Source organism: Macaca thibetana, chromosome 2, assembly GCF_024542745.1.
Source record: "Macaca thibetana thibetana isolate TM-01 chromosome 2, ASM2454274v1, whole genome shotgun sequence".
Classification (NCBI taxonomy): Eukaryota; Metazoa; Chordata; class Mammalia; order Primates; family Cercopithecidae; genus Macaca; species Macaca thibetana.
In genome coordinates this window covers 103,813,443-103,838,037 of record NC_065579.1, presented here as the reverse complement: position 1 = coordinate 103,838,037, position 24,595 = coordinate 103,813,443, and the positions used below count along the sequence as shown (strand labels likewise).

Here is a 24,595-nt window from a genome sequence, read left to right as displayed (position 1 = left end):
CGGGCACAGTGGCTCATGCCTGTAATCCCAGCACTGTGGGAGGCCAGGGTGGGCGGATCACCTGAGGTCGGAAGTTCGAGACCAGCCTGATCAATATGGAGAAACTCCATCTCTACTAAAAATACAAAATTAGCCGGGCGTGGTGGCACATGCCTATAGTCCCAGCTACTAGGGAGGCTGAGACAGGAGAATCGCTTGAACCTAGGAGGCGGAGGTTGCGGTGAGCCGAGATCGTGCCATTGCACTCCAGCCTAGGCAACAAGAGCGAGACTCCATCTCAAAAAAAAAAAAAAAGATTTCTGCCTACTGTAACATAGTCACCCACAACTAATCCTCTAAGGACTGCCAGGCCAGGAAGGGCAGAAAAGAGGCAGGAACTGGGGCTGTGAGGTCCTTAGCAGCAGAAGCACAGAGGCACATGAGTTTGGGGTGACCAGCTGGTCCCACCATGGAACTCCTCCAGCATTTCAGGTCACTCTACCAGCCAACACTAAACACCAACACTGCCTTGGAGCTGGGAGAGGCTGTCTTGAAAGAAGCCTTCAGACAGTTACTAGGCACATCTGCAGGAGGCAGAAACTGCACAAGAAAGCATGATTTAACGAGATCACAGGCTCTAGCTCACAGGCCACCCAAAAGGCCAGGAAACCTTCCGGTTTCAGCAACCCTTAGAGACAATGTGCTTCTGAGATAGAAAGTGAGTCTAGCATTAAGGAAAAAAAGATCTTGAAAAGCCATATAACCAGCTTCTGAAATCCTGACCCACAAAGTACATCCCAAAACATTAAGAATCAAAACCACAAAACCTGGGCAGATCCACAAAAAGATCCAAAGACTGAGCTGGGCATGGTGGCTCACACCTATAATCCCAGCTACTCAGGAGGCTGAGGCGGGAGGATCACTTAGAGGCCAGGAGTTGAGCCCAGCCTGGACAACATAGCATGACGCAGTCTTTAAAAAAAAAGGGGGGGGTGCGGGGGCAGGTGTGGTGGCTCAAGCCTGCAATCCCAGCACTTTGGGAGGCCAAGGCGCATGGATCATGAGGTCAGGAGTTCAAGATCAGCCTGGCCAACATGATGAAACCCCACCTCTACTAAAAATACAAAAAAAAGGCCAGGCGCGGTGGCTCACGCCTATAATCTCAGCACTTTGGGAGGCTGAGGTGGATGGATCACCTGAGGTCAGGAGTTCGAGACCAGCCTGGCCAACATGGTGAAACCCCATCTCTACTAAAAATATTTTAAAAATTAGTTGGGCATGGTGGCAGGCGCCTGTAATCCCAGCTACTTGGGAGGCTGAGGCAGGAGAACTGCTTGAGCCCGGGAGGCGGAAGCTGCAGTGAGCCGAGATCGCGCCACTGTACTCCAGCCTGGGGGACAAGAGTGAGACTTTGTCTCAAAAACAAAACAAAATTAAATTTAAAACAAAAGGCCGGGCGCGGTGGCTCAAGCCTGTAGTCCCAGCACTTTGGGAGGCCGAGACGGGCGGATCACGAGGTCAGGAGATCGAGACCATCCTGGCTAACACGGTGAAACCCCGTCTCTACTAAAAAAATACAAAAAACTAGCCGGGCGCGGTGGCAGGCGCCTGTAGTCCCAACTGCTCGGGAGGCTGAGGCAGGAGAATGGCATAAACCCGGGAGGCGGAGCTTGCAGTGAGCTGAGATCCGGCCACTGCACTCCAGCCTGGGTGGTAGAGTGAGACTCCGTCTCAAAAAAAAAAAAAAAAAAAAAAAAAAAAATTTAAAACAAAAAAAAATTAGCCGGGCACGTTGGTGCATGCCTGTAATCCCAGCTACTTAGGAGGCTGAGGCAGAAGAATTGCTTGAACCCAGGAAGGGGAGGTTGCAGTGAGCCAAGATCGTGCCACTGTACTCCAGCCTGGGCGACAGAGTGAGACTCCGTCTCAAAAAAAAAAAAAAAAAAAAGCAAAGTTCTAAAACTGTGATGCCCACAATAAATCACCATGACTAACGACCAGGGAACTGCCAAACTTGAACATTTTGGTCACTCCTCAGTCTCTGGGACACTCCCTCCAGCTGTTTTACTGGTGCTCTCCTGCACACAATAGATCATCACACACTGACTTTGATAAAGATACAGCACCTGTAGGCACTAAACACCATCAGCCTGGGCAACACCGGGAAACACCATCTTTACAAAAAACATAAAAATTAGCAGGTTGTGGTGGTCCCAGCTACTCAGGAGGCTTAGGTGGGAAGACTGCTTGAACCTGGGGAAGTCAAGGCTGCAGTGAGCTATGATTGCGCCACTGCACCCTGGCCTGGGTGACAGAGCGAGACCTGTCTCAATAAAACGGCTGGGCGCGCGGTGGCTCGTGCCTGTAATCCCAGCACTTTGGGAGGCTGAGGCAGGTGGATCACGAGGTCAGAAGATCGAGCCCTAGGCCGGGCGCGGTGGCTCACGCCTGTAATCCCAGCACTTTGGGAGGCCGAGGCGGGCGGATCACAAGGTCAGGAGATCGAGACCACGGTGAAACCCCGTTTCTACTAAAAATACAAAAAATTAGCCGGGCGCGGTTGCGGGCGCCTGTAGTCCCAGCTACTCAGGAGGCTGAGGCAGGAGAATGGCGTGAACCCGGGAGGCGGAGCTTGCAGTGAGCCGAGATTGCGCCACTGCACTCCAGCGTGGGCAACAGAGCGAGACTCTGTCTCAAAAAAAAAAAAAAAAAAAAAAAAGAAGATCGAGCCCATCCTGGCTAACACAGTGAAACCTCATTTCTACTAAAAATACAAAAAAAATTAGCCAGGTGTGGTGGTGGTTGCCTGTAGTCCCAGCTACTTGGGAGGCTGAGGCAGGAGAATGGCATGAACCGGGAGGTGGAGCTTGAATTGAGCCAAGATCGCACCACTGCACTCCAGCGTGGGTGACAGAGCAAGACTCTGTCAAAAAAAAAAAAAAAAAACCACCATGAAACACAAGCAAAGTCTCTCACCCCAAGCCAGTACCACTCCACACCTGAAGAAAGAGCAAAGGGGTGGAGGAGCTTCTATTACTTAGTTCTCATAAAAGCAGGTTTCCACCCATAGTCTGAGTTAGTTATGCATAGCTGAAAAACAAAACTGAAGAATTAGGCTCTCTCTAGGGCCAAATAACTATAATTGGCTTATGAAACCAAGAAAACACAAGCTTTATCATTCAGGGCCCACAAGATGATGTCTTATCCATGCAGGAGTCGCAGGACTTAGAAATGGCAAGCAAAGACTCTAGACAGATAGACGAGCACTTTCACAGCTGATGATGGCCAGTAAAGAGGGATTCTAAGAATAACATATAATCAAGAAACTGATTTGGTGAGCATTCCTTCTCACTACAAATTTTTTGGAGAGAACTTTGGGTCTTTATGGTGGCACCTTCCACCAATACCTCTGGACATGTCAGCCCCCAAGGTGCGGGCTGGGCCCTTCGCCGTGTCCCCCAACAGATATGCCTAGGGGTCTTTTTAGTGATCCATTTCAAAGTGATACAGACTGCTGCCTTGTGACATCCCAATGCTGGACCTGTAGAGGCCTGCCTTGGCAAAGTCCCTGCCTTCCTTCAGACGTGGTCATCAATTCCCAACCCCTCAGCTCCTTCATCCCTAGTCAGGCTGCAGAGGCGGGCCGACCTGCAGCCATTTATGGCTGGGTACCATAGACAACACCTTGGAGGCACTCCCACATAAGGCCGTCAAAGCCTCCTCACTGCAAGCTGACTGTGTGTCCTCTGCTCAGGGAAGCAGGAGATGGACCCTCTGATGGAGTATAAGCCTTGGTGCTGACTCACACTCAGGGTTATCCTGTGTCTGTGCCATGGACTAAGACAATGAGATAAATCTGCTCTGTGGCCTTCTGCTAATGAGGAACATGGGCAGTCACATGGCTGTGCTGCAGAGAGATGGCACAGACCAACAGGAAGAGCCTCTAGCTTAAGGTCAGAGGGCCAGGCCTTTGTCCCCACCTGAGGTAAAAAATCATGAGGGAAGTTAAGTACATGTGGCCTTAGCAGAGCCACGCCCACAAGAGATTATCATTGGTCCTGCTGTTAGACATGCAAACCTCAAAGCAGAACCTGGCCCCTGCCACAAACACCAAGGCCACAGGATCAATACTGAACACACTGTTCGGCCCAGTCAATGCCCTTGTGGTCTGAGCTACGAAGCATTTTTATCTCATGTTCACTGTTCTCATCTAAAAGCAAAAATTAATCTTCTTCCCCAAAAAAGTAAAGGGCAGCTTAACATAGTTAGAGCCACTAATAAAATCCTCAAATCAGTCCTTCAATCTGAAGCCCTGACATCATCTATTTTACTTTGTCATGTTCTCTTTCAGTCTTTGTCAGTGATTTTTTTAAACATAGAAGCCTATATTTTCACTAAGCATTTGAGTTGATGAGTCTGGGCAAATGCCATTCTGACAGCCCACCCCCAAGGATGCCTTCCATCCCCAACCAGCATTTCCCGGTGTGCTTTGTTCACAAGAGGTCCATTCAGAAATGGGGAACACCCACTCGAGGCAGGAAGAAATTGCAGTTCATCTCACACAGGCGGGTTTGCCACAAAGCTCTCAAGCATCCAAAGAAATGCTCCTTTCATGAACTCCCCTTCCTAGTCAAAGAGAGTGCCCATTGTTCTCAGGGGAACAATTGGGGGCCCATGCCAGCAGCTGAGAGCACAGTCCCAGGAAGGGCTGCTCCCAGCCTGCCGACATCTTGGGCTGAGGGAAGGTCCACATTGTCTGCAGGCAAGAAGGCTAAAGGGAAGCAGGGATGAAAAGCCATCCTTGCAGGATCTACCAAAATGAGACATCTGAGGGGTAGCCTGGACATTTCATGGATGTAAAGATGTCTCTCCCTGACTGCCTTCGAGGAGAGGTTAGAACATCTCCTGGCATATAATCGCACTTCTCAGCCAGGCCCACACTCAAGTCAGAGGAGAGGTACCTGCAGGGATCCAGCACCAAACCCAAGGGAGACAAGAGTGGCTCATACTGTGGCCAGCCCAGGACAGGCCAGGATCCACTGAGCAAAGGCCAGGCTGGCTTCTGTGGGACCCATCCCCACAGACCCTGATAAGGAGAAAGGGTCCTCTCAGCTCCAAAAGTAGCTGTGAGAGCCAAGGAGAGTCAAGAGCTGGGTTGAGCTTTGTATACAGGCATCCAGTCTGATTCAAGGGAGCAAACATCAAGACTATCTGCTTTAGGGTGTCCTAAGGCCACAAGAGAGGAGACAGGAGCCCCATGGCACAGGTCTCTCAGAAAAGCTATGCTGGCCATGAGGCCCTCAAGGCAGCCCACAGCCCCTTCTCACATGTCTGGTCAAAGCAGTCCATGTTTGAGTTAAGCTGGGGTCAATAACAGAACATCAATTCTCAAGGCAGAACTGGAGAACAGCAGGTTAATCAACAAGTGCCGGCCAGGCTGAGACTGGACAAGGGCTGTCAGAACATGAAGGAGTGTCAGGTGTGGGGCAGAGCAAAGAGCCAGGATCTTGGGGCTATACCCTCCAGGCAGGTAGGTCCCTTCTTTATTGTCCTGACCCTGCAGACTGATGTGTAAAGTATACACCAGTAAAAAATGTAGCAAAGCATTTGCTTCAGGCGCTTTGTTGGGTATATCAACAGACTGACACCAGGAAGCACAACCTCCTGAAATAAAGTAACCAGCAGCCCACACAGGTCAGGCCAGGCTTTGCAGGCAGTCAACACAGCTCACTTAGAATGAGAACCTAATTTTCTAGCCCTTCAGCAGACCAGCATCTAAGTGTGCTACAAATACGGGATTATTCTACCACCAACCCCCATGCATATCCCCTAACCAGTCAGCAGGTATGACAACTATGCCATCTAATCTCACCAGGTCTTGGGACAGACCATGCAGATCATGTTCCACCTGAGTCTTCATTTGGCAACTCAGCCCTGTCCAAACAGACTAACCCTCATCGGGACATCCCACATGGAGCTTAGGAGGAAGCAGGCCAGGCTCAGTACCTCCTACCTCAGTTCTTCACCAGCTTCTTCTTCCTCTGATACTTGAGGAAGAACGCCTTTGAAAAGCCCCTTACGGACGCACTTCTCTCTCCATTTACTTTCACTCAAATTGACAGCCCTGCCACATGTGGGCACTGGCCTTTCTCTGCTGAGGAGCCCAACTCCATGTGCTCCCAACAACTTCTCAAATTCCCCACATGGAGCTCTGCAACCCACCACTGCCCCACATGTCTTCCCATTGTTGCTCCACCTCTGTTAATGCTTTATCACATAGCAAGACTTCAATTAGGCATCTACTTCGAAACAGATCCTATGCCAAGTATCTAGAACCCTACACAGGGAACAATGATAGCTTACCAGAGAGACATCACCTTTCACTCAGATTCTCCTTTCACTTTCACCAAGGTTGGCCCTGATCTTCCAAACCTGTGGTCCTGCAATCTTCATTCCAAAAGCCAGAACTGTAAACCAGCCATATACTTAGCAAAGTTTCCAGCCCCATGATAGGTCAGCTTCTGCTCTGGCTCAAAGATGCCCTCATGCATGGCAGGTTGTGCAAACCTGTCTCATCACATGTGACACCATCCATGTCAAGGCATACTCAGTGTCTCTCTCTCTCTTCCACAGCCCTGCAGTGTCGGAGGTGAGAGGCAGGGTAACAGACAACTGCAAGGGAAGTCTTCTAAAACTGACTAGAACATAGCATTAAATTATAATTCCAAAGCACGCTGCCATACAAAATAAACACAGGTCAGTTACCTGAAGATAAGACCTTATATCCTACAGGCTCAAGAAGCCTCTTGGGGGCCAGGCGCGATGGCTCACGCCTGTAATCCCAGCACTTTGGGAGACCAAGGCAGGCGGATCACAAGGTCAGGAGATCGAGACCATCCTGGCTAACACAGTGAAACCCCGTCTCTACTAAAAATACAAAAAAATTAGCCGGACATGGTAGTAGGCACCTGTAGTCCCAGCTGCTCAGGAGGCTGAGGCAGGAGAATGGCATGAACCTGGGAGATGGAGGTTGCAGTGAGCCGAGATCGCACCACTGCACTCCAGGCTGGGCGACAGAGCGAGACTCCATCTTAAAAAAAAAAAAAAAGCCTCTTGGGTGCTCCCTATAAACTCTGTCCCTACAAGCTATGTGCTCTGGGATAAGTCACTTAGCTACCACTTTGTCATCTAAAACTGGAGCCACATTATCTGCTGAAAGGCTCACGGAAGCAAGGAAATTCCAGTGGCAATGAACTCACCTGGCACCCAGATCTGGACCCCCAATAACATTCACCACAAAAAGAAATCAGGCTCCTTGAAGAAATGGCTGAGGGAGGGTGAATACAAGACGGGCCTGGAATATCTTACCCCAGAAAGTAAGGAAGCACTCAAATGACTGACAGGGGCATATCACAAGAACACATGAACCAACTTAAAGGGGCTCCCAATGGTCAAATCTGGGACAATTTGACCACCACAATAATCAAGATGAGCAATAAACTATTGAATATTAAGAAACACTGAGTTTGTACTAATAATGGATCAATAAACACACAGTCAAGAGTTAGAGGGACAGGGCGGGGCCCCTTTCTAATGCAAAAATACAACAAGAAGTCATTTGAAAGTGTGTGTGTCACAGGGCCTGAGGCCTCAATACACGGCAAGACCATAGTACACTGTGGGGCAGCAGGTGAGCTTAATCTCTTGCTGCCCCAACACAGGCTAGCATTTCTCCCCGCATACAGCAAGGCAGGCTTTGACAATCCAAAACGGGTTTGCAGGTGCTGAATGCGTGCTCATTCCCTTTGCCAGTCTACAAACATTTGAGGGCCTACTATGTGATGGAAGGCAAACATGACTAACAAAAAACCAAGAATTTCAAGTACAGAAATCTGTTTAGAAGATGACATAGAGTTTTGTGGGAAAGCTGCTTTTACCAGGGTGGAAGGAAAGGGCTCCAACAGATGATGTCCAAGTTGAGCCTGAAAGATGTGGCTGTACCCACGACAAAAGAAGACAGAATCAAAAGCTTGGGGTGGACCCTAAGCTAGGTGTGTTCACTGGGCAGAAAAGGACCAGTGTGGCTGGGACAAAGTATACAAAGAAAAAGATGGGGGAGAGGAGGTCATAGGCCAGATCGTATGGGGTTCAATTCTGGATGCAGCTCAATAAAAAGGGATTTTGAATAGATGTAAGCTTTAGAAAGATAAAGACATCTATTGACTCAATATGGAGAACAAATTGAGAGGTCAAGAACAAAGGCAGGGGGAGCCTAGGAAGAGGTAAGCAAGCAGTAGCTTGGATGAAGGGCAGTACCAGTGAGCCCAAGATATGACTGGGGTCACCTCAACAAGCATCCTTAGGACCCATATATGAAATGCTCCTCACACACTCAAGAATAGTGGGCAGGCTGGGTCTGATGGCTCATGTCTGTAATCCTAGCACTTTGGGAGGCTGAGACAGTAGGATCACTTGAGCCTAGGAGTTCAAGACCAATCTGGGCAACAAAGTGAGACCCATCTCTACAAAAAAATTTAAAGATTACCTGGGTGTGATGGCACACACCTATAGTCCCAGTTACTTGGAAGGCTGAGGTGAGAGGATTGCTTGAGCTAGGATGTGGAGGCTGCAGTGAGCCACAATAGTGCCACTGTACTCCAGCCTAGGCAACAGAGCTGTCTCCCAAAAAAAAAAAAAAAAAAAAAAAAAAAATATTGGGCAGCCATTAAAAGTTACATTCCCAAATAACATTTAATGACTACAGGTAAAAAGAACTCAAGCTACAGTGAATGAAAAACGTTTAAAAAAAAAAAAAAAATAGGCCCGGTGCAGTGGCTCATGCCTATAATCCCAGCACCTGAGTTCAGGAGTTTGATACCAGCCTGGCCAACATGGTGAAACCGTTTCTTTTTACTAAAAATACAAAACTTGGGTTGGGCAAGCTCACCCTTGTAATCCCAGCACTATGGGAGGCTGAGGTGGGCAGATTACGAGGTCAGGAGTTCGAGACCAGTCTGGCCAATATAGTGAAACCCTAGCCAGGCATGGTGGTGTGTGCCTATAGTCGCAGCTATTCAGGAGGCTGAGGCAGAAGAATAGCTTGAACCCAGGTGGCGGACGTTGCACTGAGCTGAGATTAATAATAATATATATATACATACACATACACACACACATTTTTATATTTTTTAATATATTTTTATATATATACACACACGCACACGTATATATACACACACACACATATATATATATGCCGGGTGTGGTAGCGCATGCCTGTGGTCCCAGCTACTCGGGAGACTGAGGCAGGAGAATTGTTCGAACCTGGGAGGTGGAGGTTGCAGTGAGCTGAGGTTGTGTCACTGCACTCCAGCCTGGGCAACAGAGTGAGACTCTGCCTCAAAAAAAAAAAAAAAAAAAAAAGATTAAAAAATATATCCACTGTGATCCTAGGTCTGTCTAATATGTTAAGATGTCTGTGTGTGTATGTGACATGAACATCTCCTGATGAGCACAGAAAATGGTAGACTTCACTCCGAATGCTAGAAATCACAGATTTTCTTTTTCCCTTTCTATATTTTCCACAATATACATTTCTGCATCATTATTATAGTAAGAAAAAAAATTCCTTTAATATAAAGAATTTCTAAATCCTGCTTTACAGATGCAGAAACCAAAGCTCCAGGAACAAGATCAGGCTTTCTGACCTTCTGACTCCCGAACCCATATAATCCTAGTGGTTAAGACTGAAAAGAAAAGTCACACATCTTCATCTGTTTTTCTACAAGCTCATCAGCTGTTAAATGGTCTGCTTTCCACAGATAAATAGGCTCAGATAAAATCCTGTTCTCTCAGTAAAATCTCTTTACCCCCCTAGTAAATAAGCCTGTTAAACATCTCTCTGCCAAATACAGCAAATCTCTAGTTTGCTGTATCAGTTCAAGGCACTTCTGGCTAAGATTAATCCATGTAAAACATTCCAATGGCTACTGGAACAAAGGCAACCCAATGCAGGGTATGGATATTCAGGATTAAATCTGAAGCTGGGCAAGAAATGTACCCTCCAGAACTACCACTCTGTATCTAATGGTCAGATTAGCATCTGGCTTGCCGGGATATTACAAAGATTATAAGGAAACTTTATGCAAACACTCTGCAAACTAGAAAGAGCTCTGTAAACTGCTACATGTGAGCTGCTACATGGGCCAAGATCTTCAGAAATACAGTTGCCTCAGAGACCTCAAGGTCACTCTGAGAACAAGTCACAGCTTAAAAAGAAGGGGACCAACAGGGCAAAGGAGGTGAGCACAAAAGCAGGCTGAAGGGAAGGTCCACCCAGATTCAGGGAAAAGGGCACAGACTCACCTCTCCAAGGAAAGAGTGGCATAGAACTTGTGGCCATTTCTAATCTAGAAGCCTAGGGATTGTGGGTCAGAGGGGGCAAGCTGGTAAACACCCATCAGAGCCTGTATGTGCTTTGACCAATGAAGTAAAATGGAAGTGTTGCTGTGCAAGTTTCCAAGTCTGGGCCTTAAAAGATTGGCAGCTTCCTTTCCTATTTCTTAAAATATCTAATCTTAAAATCCAGCTATCGTGCTTTGAGGACACCTAAGCAGCCCATGGAGAGGTCTACATGAAGAGGAAACAAGGACACTGACCAACAGCCCCAGCTAAGCTCCCTAACAGGCAGCATCAACTTGCCAGCCATGTGTTAGCCAACTTAGAAGTGGATTCCCCAGCCCCAGATGAGCCACTCTACCTAGTACCACGTGAAACAGAGACAAGGTTCCTTACCTCTGAATTCCTGGTCAAAAATTCCTGGTTGAGTGAAACAAGCTGGTTGTCTTAAACCACTGTTTTGGTGGTTTAAACACACCAACAGAAAGCCAGAACACTAAATGTATGTAGAAGTCTGAATGCAGAGAAGATACAGAAAATACCTAACAAAGTATAGGTCTTAGAATACTTTTAGTTCACATATAGGCCACACCTCTAGAGAAGGAATGCTGCAGGGCAGGAACCAGAAGTTTTCAAGACCAGCCTGGGGGACAGAGTAAGACTCTGTCTAAAAAAAATTTTTTGGAACTAATTTTTGTATTTTTTGTAGAGTTGGGGTTTCACCATGTTGCCCAGGCTGGTCTCAAACTCCTGGGCTCAAGCAATCTGCCTCCCTCAGCCTCCCAAAGTGCTAGGATTACAGGTGTAAGTCATCAAACCCAAACTAAAAAAATATATTTTTTAATCAGTTGGGTGTTGGGAGGCTGAGGCGGGCAGATCACCCAAGGTAAGGAGTTTGAGACCAGCCTGGACAACATGATGAAACCCTGTCTCTACTAAAAATACAAAATTAGTCGGGTATGGTGGTGCATGCCTGTAATCCCAGCTACTCGGGAGGCTGAGCCAGGAGAATCACTTGAATCCAGGAGGTGGAGGTTGCAGTGAGCTGAGATTGCATCACTACACTCCAGCTTGGGTGACAGAGAGAGACTCCATCTCAAAATTAACTAATTAAAATAAATTAAAATTTAAAAATTAGCTGGGCATGGTGATGTGCACCTGTAATCCTAGTTACTGAGGAGGCTGAGGCAGGAGAATCGCTTGAGCCCAGGAGGCAGAGGTTGCAGTGAGCCAAGATTGTGCCACTGCACTCCAGCCTGGGCGACAAGAGTAAAACTCCGTCTCAAAAATAAATAAATAAATAAATTAGCTGGGTGTGATGGTGCACACCTGTAGTCCCAGCTACTTGGGAAGCTGAAGAGGGAAGAAGGCTTAAACCTGGAAGGTTGAGGCTGCAGTGAGCCATGGCTGTACCACTGCACTCCAGCCTGGACAACAAAGCAAGACCTTGTCTCAAAAAAAAAATTGTAAAAGAATATTTCTTTCTTGACATACGAAATTCAAAAATCTGTTTCAAGTCAGAATGGGACTACAAGTGTAAAAAACTAAAAAAGAAAAAGTATCCACAGTAAAGTTTTTTTTTTTTTTTGAGACGGAGTCTTGCTCTGTAGCCCGGGCTGGAGTGCAGTGGCCGGATCTCAGCTCACTGTAAGCTCCGCCTCCCGGGTTTAGGCCATTCTCCTGCCTCAGCCTCCGGAGTAGCTGGGACTACAGGCGCCCGCCACCTCGCCCGGCTAGTTTTTTGTATTTTTAGTAGAGACGGGGTTTCACGGTGTTAGCCAGGATGGTCTCGATCTCCTGACCTCGTGATCCGCCCGTCTCGGCCTCCCAAAGTGCTGGGATTACAGGCTTGAGCCACCGCGCCCGGCCTACAGTAAAGTTTTATTGCCCATTCATTCACATATCGTAAAGGCTACTTTCACACTACACAGGCAGAGTTGAAGAGTTCTGACAGAAACCATATGGCCTGCAAAAGTCTAAAATATTTACTGCGTGGCACTTGGTGCAGTGGTGCATGTCTGCAATCCCAGCACTTTGGGAGGCCAAGGCAGGAAGATGGTTTGAGCTCAGGAGTTCGAGACTAGCTTGAGCAACATGGCAAAACCCCATCTCTACAAAAAGTACAAAAATTAGCCAGGTGTGCTGGCATGTGCTTATAGTCCCAGCTACTTGGAAGGCTGAGGTGGGAGCACCACTTGAGCCTGGGAGGTCAAGGCTACAGTGAGCCATGATCACGCCAGTGCACTCCAGTTTGGGTGAAGTGTGTTGACTTCTGCTCTAGAAGATGTTCATAACCCGGCTGGGTGCGGTGGCCCAAGCCTGTAATCCCAGCACTTTGGGAGGCCGAGACGGGCGGATCACAAGGTCAGGAGATCAAGACCATCCTGGCTAAGACGGTGAAACCCCTTCTCTACTAAAAAATACAAAACTCTAGCCGGGCGAGGTGGCGGGCGCCTATAGTCCCAGCTACTCGGGAGGCTAAGGCAGGAGAATGATGTAAACCCGGGAGGCGGAGCTTGTAATGAGCTGAGATCACGTCACTGCACTCCAGTCTGGGTGACAGAGTGAGACTCCGTCTCAAAAAAAAAAAAAAAAAAAAAAAAAAAAGAAGATGTTCATAACTTGAGGGGTACATGCCACCCACCTGTCCGTGAAACAAACTCACTCAGGACCCAGGGGAAATTCCACGGTTCCACAAAGTCAGACAGAGAGATGGTGCTTCATCACACAAAAGCTTCCTATTTCACCTGATTTCTATCCTGGGTCAACCCAGACACTCTTCTCTACACGGGCCTCAGATTCCATTGTTCTCTGGATGGCTTCTCTAAAGGATATGTGGCAAGGCTGAAGTTTGGGTACTAATTTTGGTTCTTAAGTGATCAATTACATTAGCAAACACACATCAGCAAATTAGAGCAGAACTCCTATATTTATTTATATCTTATTTTAAAAAGTAAGTTCAAAGCATAAAAGTCCTATATTTTTTGGGTTTAACTCTGTGATTTATGAAAGGTAACCTTTCCCTATACATGTGACAGACCCTTCCAACAAATCCCTAAATCAGTTTTCAGTAGAACTTCCAGAGTAAAGGTGACATGGTGATGTCCTCAGAATAGGAACAAGAATAAAGATTAGGATGCTATTCTGAGTATACAGGGATCCTCTCATGAACATCAGTGGCTGTCCCTCTTCTAAGGGGGTACTGGAAGAACTGAGCTCGGAATTGGTGGAGCTTAGACTTGAGAAGGAAAAGGCACCAAAACTAAAACGGAAGATGAGAACTCTTCCTCATTTACCTCTATATCCAGTCTCACCTTGATGATGTCTCCACTGGAGGCAATCAAATCTGTTGGAATGGTCACTCGAAATGAGCGCCCGACGACAGCCGTGCCATCAGGAATGCCAACCACTGTGGGAACAGCCTCGTGGAGGTCTGAGAGCACTGAGTGCATGGATGCCTCAAGCTGGTTATCCCAGTCCCTGACAGCCTCTGAGGGTTCACTGGGCCAGTGGGACTGAGCCATAGCCACAGAGAACAGGATTTGTGCCATCCCCCAGAGGGGGAGCAGCAGCGAGAGGCCCATAGACATCCTCATTCGAGGCCCAAGTTTGCTCAAGTCGATAGTCTTGCTAAGTAAGGAAGCAAGTGACTTGGTCCCAGAGCTGGGTCCTCACCCTCTGCACACCTGCTCCATCCCAGAGTACACAGAGCCTGAAAAAAAAAAAGAAAAGCAGATTCAGACTTGAGCAATTCCAGTGGTTCAAAGTCATATACTATCCTCCAGGAGTTACTACCAAAAACATCTACCCTGAGTTGGATCAAGGCTCTTACCCTCATGCTCTCTTATACAGAAGCCACCAGTTTCGTGCAACTCCTTAGCACTGGAAATGTGGCTGGTCCATTAAATGTAAAATATACACTGGATTTTGAAAACTTTATAAAAAAGGAATGTAAAATGCCTCATGAATACTTTTAAAATATTGATTGCAAACTGAAATGATATGTATTTTAGTAATATTTTGAATATAGTCAGATATATTCAGTAAAATATATTAAGTAAACAATAAGTATTAACAAAGAATAAATAATAAAGAAATGTATTAGATAGGACAGGAGTGGTGGCTCACACCTGTAATCCTGGCACCTTGGGAGACTAGGGCAGGCGGATCACTTGAGATAAGGAGTTCGAAACCAGCCTGGCCAACATGGTGAAATCCCATCTCCACTAAAAATATGAAAATTAGCCAGGCATGGTGGTGGGCACCTGTAATGCCAGCTACTCAGGGGGCTGAGGCAGGAGAATCGCTTGAACCCAGGAGGTGGAGGCTACAGTGAGCCAAGATTGAGCCACTGCTGTCCAGCCTGGGTGACAGAGCGAGACTCCACCTCAAAAAAAAAAAAAAAAAAGTATTAAACAAAATATATGATTGAAATTAATTTAATCTGCTTTTATTCATGTGGCTACCAGGAAAATTTAAGTGACATATGTGGCTCATGTTATATTTCTGTTGGGTGGCACTGCTTTAGACCTAACTTCCAATTTACAGGAAATATGGGAGCCATGCAAAGAAAAATCACACAAACTAGAATGTGGGATCTTCTACAAAACAGCTGGCCTGGTATCTCCAAATGCTGACATTCCTAAACATAAGATGACTGTTCTCAATTTAGAGACAGCAACCAGACTTGATGTGTGTACCTTTTTGGGGGTGGAGGAGTGGGGACAGAGAAGGCTCTTGCTCTGTGGCCCAGGATACAGTACAGTATTATGTTCATAGCTCAACATAACCTTGAACTCCTGGGCTCAAGTGAATAGATGGGACTTCAGGTACACACCACTCCGCTCAGCTAGTTTTTAAAATTTTTCTGTACAGACAGTGTCCCACTATGCTGCCCAGGCTGGCCTCAAATTCCTGGCCTTAAGCGATTCTCCTACCTCAGTCTCCCAGGATTAGAAAGGTGAGCAATCTTGCCCAATGTGTACATCTTGACTGGATTCTGGATTTACTTTTTTTTTTTTTGAGATGGAGTCTCGCTCTGTCGCCCAGGCTAGAGTGCAGTGGCACGATGTCCACTCACTGCAAGCTCTGCCGCCTCCCGGGTTCACACCATTCTCCTGCCTCAGCCTCCCTAGAAGCTGGGACTACAGGCGCCCGCCACCACACCCGGCTAATTTTTTTGTATTTTCAGTAGAGACAGGGTTTCACCGTGTTCGCCAGGATGGTCTCGATCTCCTGACCTCGTGATCCGCCCGCCTCGGCCTCCCCAAAGTGCTGGGATTATAGGCGTGAGCCACCACGCCCGGCCTGGATTTACTTTTTAAAAAACACATGATGCCAGCTCCCAAAGGGGTAATTGAGGAATTTTGCATGTAAACTGGAAATGGGATTTACTGTTAATTTTCTTAGGTGATCTGATGGTAGTATGACTCTATAGGGAATTATCCTCAATCTTATGAATTGTATTTTGAAGTACTTAGGAATGAAGTGTCAAACACTTTGTAACTCACTTCAAAATGATTCAAAGAAAAAATATATACATGTATATATAGAGATACAGCCATGTAGCAAACGTAACAATGAGGCTTAGAAAAATACTTTTGAGGCTGGGCGGGCGGGCGCAGTGGCTCATGCTTGTAATCCCAGCACTTTGGGAGGCTGAGACAGCCAGTTCACTTGAGGTCAGGAGTTCAAGACCAGCCTGGCCAACATGGTACGGTAAAACCCTGTCTCTACTAAAAATACATGCCAGGCATGGTGGCTCACGCCTGTAACCCTAGCACTTTGGGAGGCCAAGGCAGGTGGATTACCTGAGGTCAGGAGTTCAAGACCAGCCTGGCCAACATGATGAAACCTCGTCTCTACTACAGATACAAAAATTAGCTGGACGTGGTGGTGTGTGCCTGTAGTCCCAGCTACTTAGGAGGCTGAGGCAGGAGAATCCCTTGAACCTGGGAGGCAGAAGTTACAGTGAGCGGAGATTACACCACCGCACTCCAGCCTGGGTGATAGAGCGAGACCCTGTCTCAAAAGCAATAAACAAATAAACATAGACATACATACATACCTAAAAATACAAATACAAAAATTAGCCAGGTGTGGTGGCGCGTGGCTGTAATCCCAGTTACTTGGGAGTCTGAGGCAGAAGAATTGCTTGAACCCAGGAGGTGGAGGCTGCAGTGAGCTGAGATCATGCCACTGCACTCCAGCCTGGGTGACAGAGCAAGACTTCATCACCAAAAAAAAAAAAAAAAAGAACTTTGGGCCGGGCGTGGTGGCTCATGCCTGTAATCCCAGCACTTTCGGAGGCTAAGGTGAGCGGATCACAAGGTCAGAAGTTCGAGACCAGCCCTACCAAAATGGTGAAACACAGTATCTACAAAAAATACAAAATTAGCTGGACGTGGTGGCGCATGCCACCTGCTACGTGGGAAGCTGAGGCAGGAGAATCACTTGAACCCAGGAGGCAGAGGCTGCAGGGAGCTGAGATCGCGCCATTGCACTCCAGCCTGGGCAACAAGAGAAAAACTCCGTCTAAAAAGTAAAAATAAAAATAAAAACTTTGAAAAGACTTTAAAAAAAAAAAAGTACCTGCATAGAGAAATGCTGCACCTGCCCACTCCTCACACCCACCCTAGGCACTAACTACAGGACCCATTTATTAAACACATATTTGCAAACTCCACTCCAGCAAACAAGCCCCACACCCCCAAGAAAGTGACTAGAAATCTGTACATTTTACTCTGGGCCCCATCAGTTTCAGGTAGTTCAGGACACTTACTCTAGGCTGGCAGGCACACAGATGCCTTTCAGAACTTACTGGCCCACAGGTGACAACAGCCATCATGAGCAATTTCCATTCTAGAAAAAGATTAAACTCTGCCCTGAGCCCATGCTATTAAGAGGTCAAGTGACATTTTCTGACCTGAGTAATGCAAAGTAAATAAACCCAAAATTTCTAAAGAAAACAAAGCCACTACGGCCAGGTGCAGCGGCTCACACCTGCAATCCCAGCACTTTCAGAGGCCTAGGTGGGTAGATCACTTGATGTCAGGAGTTTGAGACCAGCCTGGCCAACATGGTGAAACCCCATCTCTAATACAAATACAAAAATTAGCCGGGTGTGGTGGTGCACGCCTGTAGTCCCAGCTACTCAGGAGGCCGAGGCAGGAGAATCACTTGAACCCGGGAGGCAGAGGTTGCAGTGAGCAGAGACTGCACCACTGCACTCCAGCCTGGGTGACAGAGCGAGACCCTGTCTCAAAAACAATACATACATACATACATACATACATACATACATACATACAAAAACAAATACAAAATTTAGCCGGGTGTGGTGGCAGGTGCCTGTAATCCCAGCTACTTGGAAGGCTAAGGCAGGAGAATCACTGGAACCCGCTAGGCAGACGTTGCAGTGAGTGGAGATTGCACCACTGCACTCCAGCCTGGGCAACAGAGCAAGACCCTGTCTCAAAAACAATACATACATACATACATACATATATACATACATACAAACAAACAAATACAAAAAATAGGTGTGGTGGCAGACGCCTGTAATCTCAGCTACGCGGGAGGCTGAGGCTGGAGAATTGCTGGAACCCAGGAGGCAGTGGTTGAAGTAAGCTGAGAATGTACCATTGCACTCCAGCCTGGGCAACAAGAGCAAAACTCCATCTCATTAAAGGAAAAAAAAAAAAAAAAAAAAAGGCAAAATAAACCAAAAGCAAGCAGAAGGAAATAATAAAAAGCAAAAAAACCCAATTAAACTGAAAACAAAAACAGAGAAAAACCAATGAAACAAACAACTAGTTATTTGAAAAGATTAACAAAATTATCAATCTCAAGTAAGAATGATAGAGGAAAAAAGAGAAGGCAATTACCAACATCAACAATGAAGCAGAAGATATCACTAGATACTGCAGGCATCAAAAGAAAAATAAGGAAACACTATAAAAAAACTCTACACAGACAAATATGAATCAAACTAAACGAACAGATTCCTCTGAAAAAATACAAACTACAGCCAGGCGCGCGGTGGCTCACGCCTGTAATCCCAGCACTTTGGGAGGCCAAGGCAGGCGGATCACGAGGTCAGGAGATCAAGACCATCCTGGCTAACATGGTGAAACCTTGTCTCTACTAAAAACACAAAAAATTAGCCAGGTGTGGTGGTGGGCGCCTGTAGTCCCAGCTATTCGGGAGGCTGAGGCAGGAGAATGGCGTGAACCTGGGAGGCAGAGCTTGCAGTGAGCCGAGATTGTGCCACTGCACTCCAGCCTGGGCGTCAGTGCCAGACTCCATCTCAAAACAAACAAACAAACAAACAAACTACTACAACTCATCTAATATGATATAATTTCTATTAAGACAATTTTTCTACAGACGCAGAGAGGGATAAAATGTTTTTAAAGACAGAAGTCCCAGCTACTCAGGAGGCTAAGGCAGGAGGTTGGCTTGGGCCCAGCAGTTCAAGGCTGTAATAAGCCATGATCACACCACTGTACTCTAGCCTGGGTGGCAGAGTGAGACTCTGTCTCAAAAGAAAAGAAAAAGAAAAAGGAAAAAAAAAAGGAAAAGAAAAAGAAAAATAAAGAAGAAAAGGAAGAAAATTATTAAGGAAATTGAATATGTAATTTTTTTTTTTTTTTTTTGAGATGGAGCCTTGCTCTATTGCCTAGACTGGAATGTAGTGTCACAATCTTGGCTCACTATAACCTCCGCCTCCCAGGTTCAAACATTCTCCTGCATCAGTCTCCCAAGTAGCTGGGATTACAGGCTCCTGCCACCACGCCCAGCTAACTTTTGTATTTTTTTTTTTTTTTTGAGATGGAGTTTTGCTCTTTTTACCCAGGCTGGAGTGCAATGGCGTGATCTCGGCTCACCGCAACCTCTGCCTCCTGGGTTCAAGTGATTCTCCTGCCTCAGCCTCCCGAGTAGCTGGGATTACAGGCATGCGCCACCATGCCTAATTTTGTATTTTTAGTAGAGACGGGGTTTCGCCATGTTGGCCAGGCTGGTCTTGAACTCCTGACCTCAGGTGATCCGCCCACTTCAGCCTCCCAAAGTGCTGGGATTACAGGTGTGAGCCACGGTGCCCAACCCTGAATTTGTAATTTTAAAACTCCCACAAAAGGCCGGGCGCGGTGGCTCAAGCCTGTAATCCCAGTACTTTGGGAGGCCGAGGCGGGTGGATCACGAAGTCAGGAGATCGAGACCATCCTGGCTAACATGGTGAAACCCCGTCTCTACTAAAAATACAAAAAACTAGCCGGGCGTGGTGGCGGGCGCCTGTAGTCCCAGCTACTCGGAGGCTGAGGCAGGAGAATGGCGTAAACCCGGGAGGCGGAGCTTGCAGTGAGCCGAGATCGCGCCACTGCACTCCAGCCTGGGTGACACAGCGAGACTCCGTCTCAAAAAAAAAATAAAAAATAAAAAATAAATAAAAAATAAAACTCCCACAAAAAGAAATCTACAGGCCGAATGACATGAGTGGTTAGTTCTACCAATTTTTTTTTTTTTTTTTTTGCAGAAGGAGTTGGCCAGGCTGGTCCTGAACTCCTGACCTCAAGTGATCCACCCGCCTTGGCCTCCCACAGTTCTGGGATTACAGGCATGAGCCACCACCAGGCACAAACTCTTCCAGAAGGCAGACGAGGAGGAAACACATCCTGATTCATTTTGTTTTAATACACTGAATTTTATTTCATGTTTTACCTATTTTTCTTTTTTTTTTTTTCATTTTTCTTTTTCAGAAATGGGGTCTTGCTATGTTGCCCAAGCTGGATTTGAACTCTTGGGCTCAAGCAATCCTCCCGCCTCAGCCTCCTGAGTAGCTGGGACTATAGGCATTTGCCACCACACTTGCCTCCAATTCATTTTATTAAGGTAGCATTATCCTGATACCAAAATCAAACCAAGATATTACAACAAAACTATAGACCAGTATCTATCATGAAAACAGACACAGAAGTCTTTAACAAAACATGATCAAACAGAATTCAGCAAATTATATTAAAAGAAACATATACCATGACCAAGTGGTACTTATTCCACAGATGCAAGGAAAGCTCAATATCTGAAAATTAATCAGGTCAATATTTGAAAATTAACCATATTAACAGGCTACAGAACAAAAATCACATGATCATACCAATTGATGCAGAGAAAGTATCTGACAAAATTCAACACCAATTAATAACAAAAAAACTCTCAGAAAAATAGGAATGGAGGGGAACTTCTTCAACTTGATAAAGAGCATCTACCAAAAAACCCCACAGCTAACATTTACTGGTGACAAACTGAGTGTTTTATCCTTAAGAACAGAAACAAGGCAAAGAATGTCCACTATCACCATTCGTACACAACATAATGCTAGAAATTATAGCTAGTGCAATAAAGTGAGAAAAAAAGTATAGTGGCTAGGCACAGTGGCCCATGCCTGTAATCCCAGCACTTTGGGAGGCTGAGGCCAGTGTATCACCTGGGTCAGGAGTTCAACACCAGCCTGACTAACATGGTGAAACCTCATCTCTACTAAATACAAAAAATTAGCCGGTGTGGTGGCAGGCACCTGTAATCCCAGCTACTCAGGAGGCTAAGGCAGGAGAATCACTTGAACCCGGGAGGCGGTGGTTGTAGTGAGCCAAGATCAAGCCACTGCACTCCAGCCTGGGCAACAAGAGTGAAACTCTGTCTCAAAAAACAAAAAAAAACAAAAAAAAAAAGTATGGCATACAGATTGAAAAGAAAAAATAAAACTGCCCTTATTTGCAGATGACATAATTGTCTATGTAGAAAATGCCAAGGAATCTGTAAGAAAACTCTTTACAGTCCTGGCCGGGCGCGGTGGCTCAAGCCTGTAATCCCAGCACTTTGGGAGGCCCAGACGGGTGTATCACGAGGTCAGGAGATCGAGACCATCCTGGCTAACACGGTGAAACCCCGTCTCTACTAAAAAATACAAAAAACCAGCCGGGCGAGGTGGCGGGCGCCTGTAGTCCCAGCTACTCGGGAGGCTTAGGCAGGAGAATGGCGTGAACCCGGGAGGCGGAGCTTGCAGTGAGCTGAGATCTGGCCGCTGCACTCCAGCCTGGACGACAGAGCGAGACTCCGTCTCAAAAAAAAAAAAAAAAAAAAAGAAAACTCCTTACAGTCCTATATTAGTTCTATAATAAGTGAGTTCAACAAGGTCACAGAACACAAAAACATTCAAAAATCAATTGTATTTCTATATACTGCAATAACCATGTGGACACCAAAATTAAAAATATAGTATCATTTAAACTATTCAAAAAATTACTTAGGTGTAAATCTTTTTTTTTTTTTTTTTTTTTGAGATGGAGTCTCGCTCTGTCACCCAGTCTGGAGTGCAGTGGCATGATCTTGGCTCACTGCAAGCTCCAACTCCCAGGTTCACGCCATTCTCCTGCCTCAGCCTCCCGAGTAGCTGGGACTACAGGCACCCACCACCATGCCCGGCTACTTTTTTTTGTATTTTTAGTAGAGATGGGGTTTCACTGTGTTAGCCAGGATGGTCTCGATCTCCTGACCTCATGATCCACCCATCTCGGCCTCCCAAAGTGCTGGGATTACAGGCATGAGCCACCGCGCCTGGCCCACTTAGGTGTAAATCTAACAAACATGTACAGAATGTGTATGCTGAAAACTATGCATACACCTGTGATCCCAGCTACGCAACAGGCTGACGGAGGAACCCAGGAATTTGACACCAGCCTTGGCGACATAGTAATTTAAAAAAACAATAAGGGCAGGATGCAGCAGCTCATACCTATAATCCCAACACTCTGGGAGGCTGAGGCAGAAGGATCACTTGAGCCCAGGAGTGAGAAACCAACCTGGGCAACATAGTAAGACCTCATCTCTGCAAAAATTTTTTAAATTAGCCAAGTGTGGAGGCATGTAACTGTGGCCTCAGTTACTTGGAAGGCTGAGGTGGGAGGATCACTTGAGCCTGGCAAGTCAAGGCTCAGTGAGTCACTTTCACACCACTGTACTCCAGCCTGGGCAACAGAGCAAGACCTTGTCTCAAAAATAATGGTAATAATCTTAAAATTAAAAAAAAAAAAAAAAAAAAAAAAAAAGCAGGGGGCGGTGGCTCACGCCTGTAACCCCAGCACTTTGGGAGGCCGAGGCGGGCGGATCACAAGGTCAGGAGATTGAGACCATCCTGGCTAACACGGTGAAACCCTGTCTCTACTAAAAATACAAAAAAGTAGCCGGGCGTGGTGGCGGGCGCCTGTAGTCCCAGCTACTCAGGAGGCTGAGGCAGAAGAACAGCACGAACCCAGGAGGCGGAGCTTCCAGTGAGCCGAGATCGCACCACTGTACTCCAGCCTGGGCGACAGAGCGAGACTCCTTCTCAAAAAAAAAAAAAAAAAAAAAAAAAAAAGGCTGTATTGGTGGAGGGACAGATACATAGACCAATGGAATATAATAGGGAATCCAGAAATAGACCTACACAAATATACCCAAGTGATTTTTGACAACAATGCAAAAACAATTCAATGGGGAAAAAATTGCCTTTTCAACAAATGGTACAACCTAGATGTCCTTCAATGGGTGAATGATTAAACAAACTATGGTACATGCATACCATGGAATACTAATGAACAATAAAAATGAATGAACTACGGATACGCTCAACAACTTGGATAATTTCCAAGCAATCTTGCTAAGCGAAAAAAAAAAAAGCCAACCCCAAAAGGTTACATACGATATGATTTCATTTTTATAACATTCTTGAAATGACAAAATTATAGAAAGAGAGAACAGATTAGTGGGTGCCAGGAGTTACAGAAAGGGGTCAGAGTGTGAAGGAGGTAGACGTGGCTATAAAAGGACAACAAAAAATATCCTGTGGTAATGGAAACGTTCTGTACCCTGACTATACCATTTTCAATATCCTGCCTGTGATATACTATACTACAGTTTTGCAAGATGTTACCATGGGGGGAACTGGGTAACTGTACACAGAATCCCTCTTCTAACAACTGAATGTGAATCCACAATTATCTCAAAAAATCTTTTAAATCTTAAGATAAATTTGAATGTGAATTTTAAATCTGACAGTGAGACTGTCTCAAAAAAAAAGCTTTAAATTTCTTTTTTTTTGCGACAGGGTCTCACTCTGTGGCCCAGGCTGGAGTGCAATGGCACAATCACAGCTCACTGCAGCCTCAACCTCCCAGGCTCAAGTGATCCTCCCACCTCAGCTTCCGAAGTAGCTGGGACCACAGGCATGTGCCACCACACCTGGCTAAAGTTTTTGTATCTGTAGAGACAGTTTCACCATGTTGCACCAGCCTGGTCTCAAAATCCTGGGCTAAAGCAATCCACCCACCTCGGCCTCTCAAACTTCTGGGATTTCACCATGTGCCACTAGGCTTGGCCAAGAATTTTTAAGGCCTAAAGGACACCATAAAGAAAGAAAAAAATGGCTAACCACAGCCTGGTCAATGCATGTGATAGGTAATGAATCCTTATCAAAAAACATCAAGCAACCCAAAACAGTAAAAATAGGCTGAAGATAGGACGAACGAACCAACAAGTAATTCACACAGAAGAAAACCTGAATAGCAGTAAACTTACAAAAAGGATGCTCAACCTTACCAATAATCAGGGAAAAGAAAATTAAAGTAACAGCAAAAACCTTTCCACACCAATCAGATGGGCCAAAATGTTCCAATGTGACACCACTGAGGAGACAGGACCATATGGCTGTTGGTGGGAGTGTGAGCTGCCCCAACACCTTGGAGAAGACTCACCATTCAGCTGGGCCCTTCCACTCCTAGGCACACAGACAGAGGAAACTGCAAACATATATGGAGAGATGGCACAAGCATGTTCACTGCAACACTGGAAAGTTAAAAATAATCCTAAAGTCGGTAGGCCAGGCGCAGTGGCTCACACCTGTAATCCCAGCACTTTGGGAGGCCTAGGCAGGCGGATCATGAGGTCAGGAACCCGAGATAAGCCTGGCCAACATGGTGAAACCCCGTCTCTACTAAAAATACAAAAATTAGCCAGGTGTGGTGGCAGGCGCCTGTAATCCCAGCTACTTGGAGGCTGAGGCAGGAGAATCGCTTGAACCCGGGAGACAGAGGTTGCAGTGAGTCAAGATCACGCCACTGCATTCCAGCGTGGGGAGACAGATCAAGACTCTGTCTCAAAAAAAAAAAAAAAATGCGCCGGG

General features: G+C 46.2%; 1 protein-coding gene and 1 long non-coding RNA gene across 10 annotated transcripts in view; one reads left to right on the top strand and one right to left on the bottom strand.

The window, feature by feature from the left end:
* The window catches only part of DAG1 (dystroglycan 1), a 73,996-nt gene that overhangs the window by 12,531 nt on the left and 36,870 nt on the right, over nt 1–24,595 (bottom strand). For 5 of the 9 annotated variants that reach the window (XM_050780765.1, XM_050780761.1, XM_050780764.1 and 2 more), the window contains exon 2: nt 13,674–14,089. In XM_050780765.1, the coding sequence (XP_050636722.1) occupies nt 13,674–13,973 (300 nt within the window). In that variant the 5' untranslated portion in view covers nt 13,974–14,089. Of the gene's footprint in view, nt 1–13,673; nt 14,090–16,444; nt 16,921–24,595 lie in introns of those variants that run through there. The other 4 variants (XM_050780768.1, XM_050780770.1, XM_050780769.1 and 1 more) reach the window with 2 other exon arrangements.
* LOC126948778 (uncharacterized) lies at nt 1,418–21,525 on the top strand. The gene is made up of 2 exons (XR_007723525.1): nt 1,418–1,576; nt 21,364–21,525. It is a non-coding gene; the product is annotated as an uncharacterized LOC126948778 (long non-coding RNA).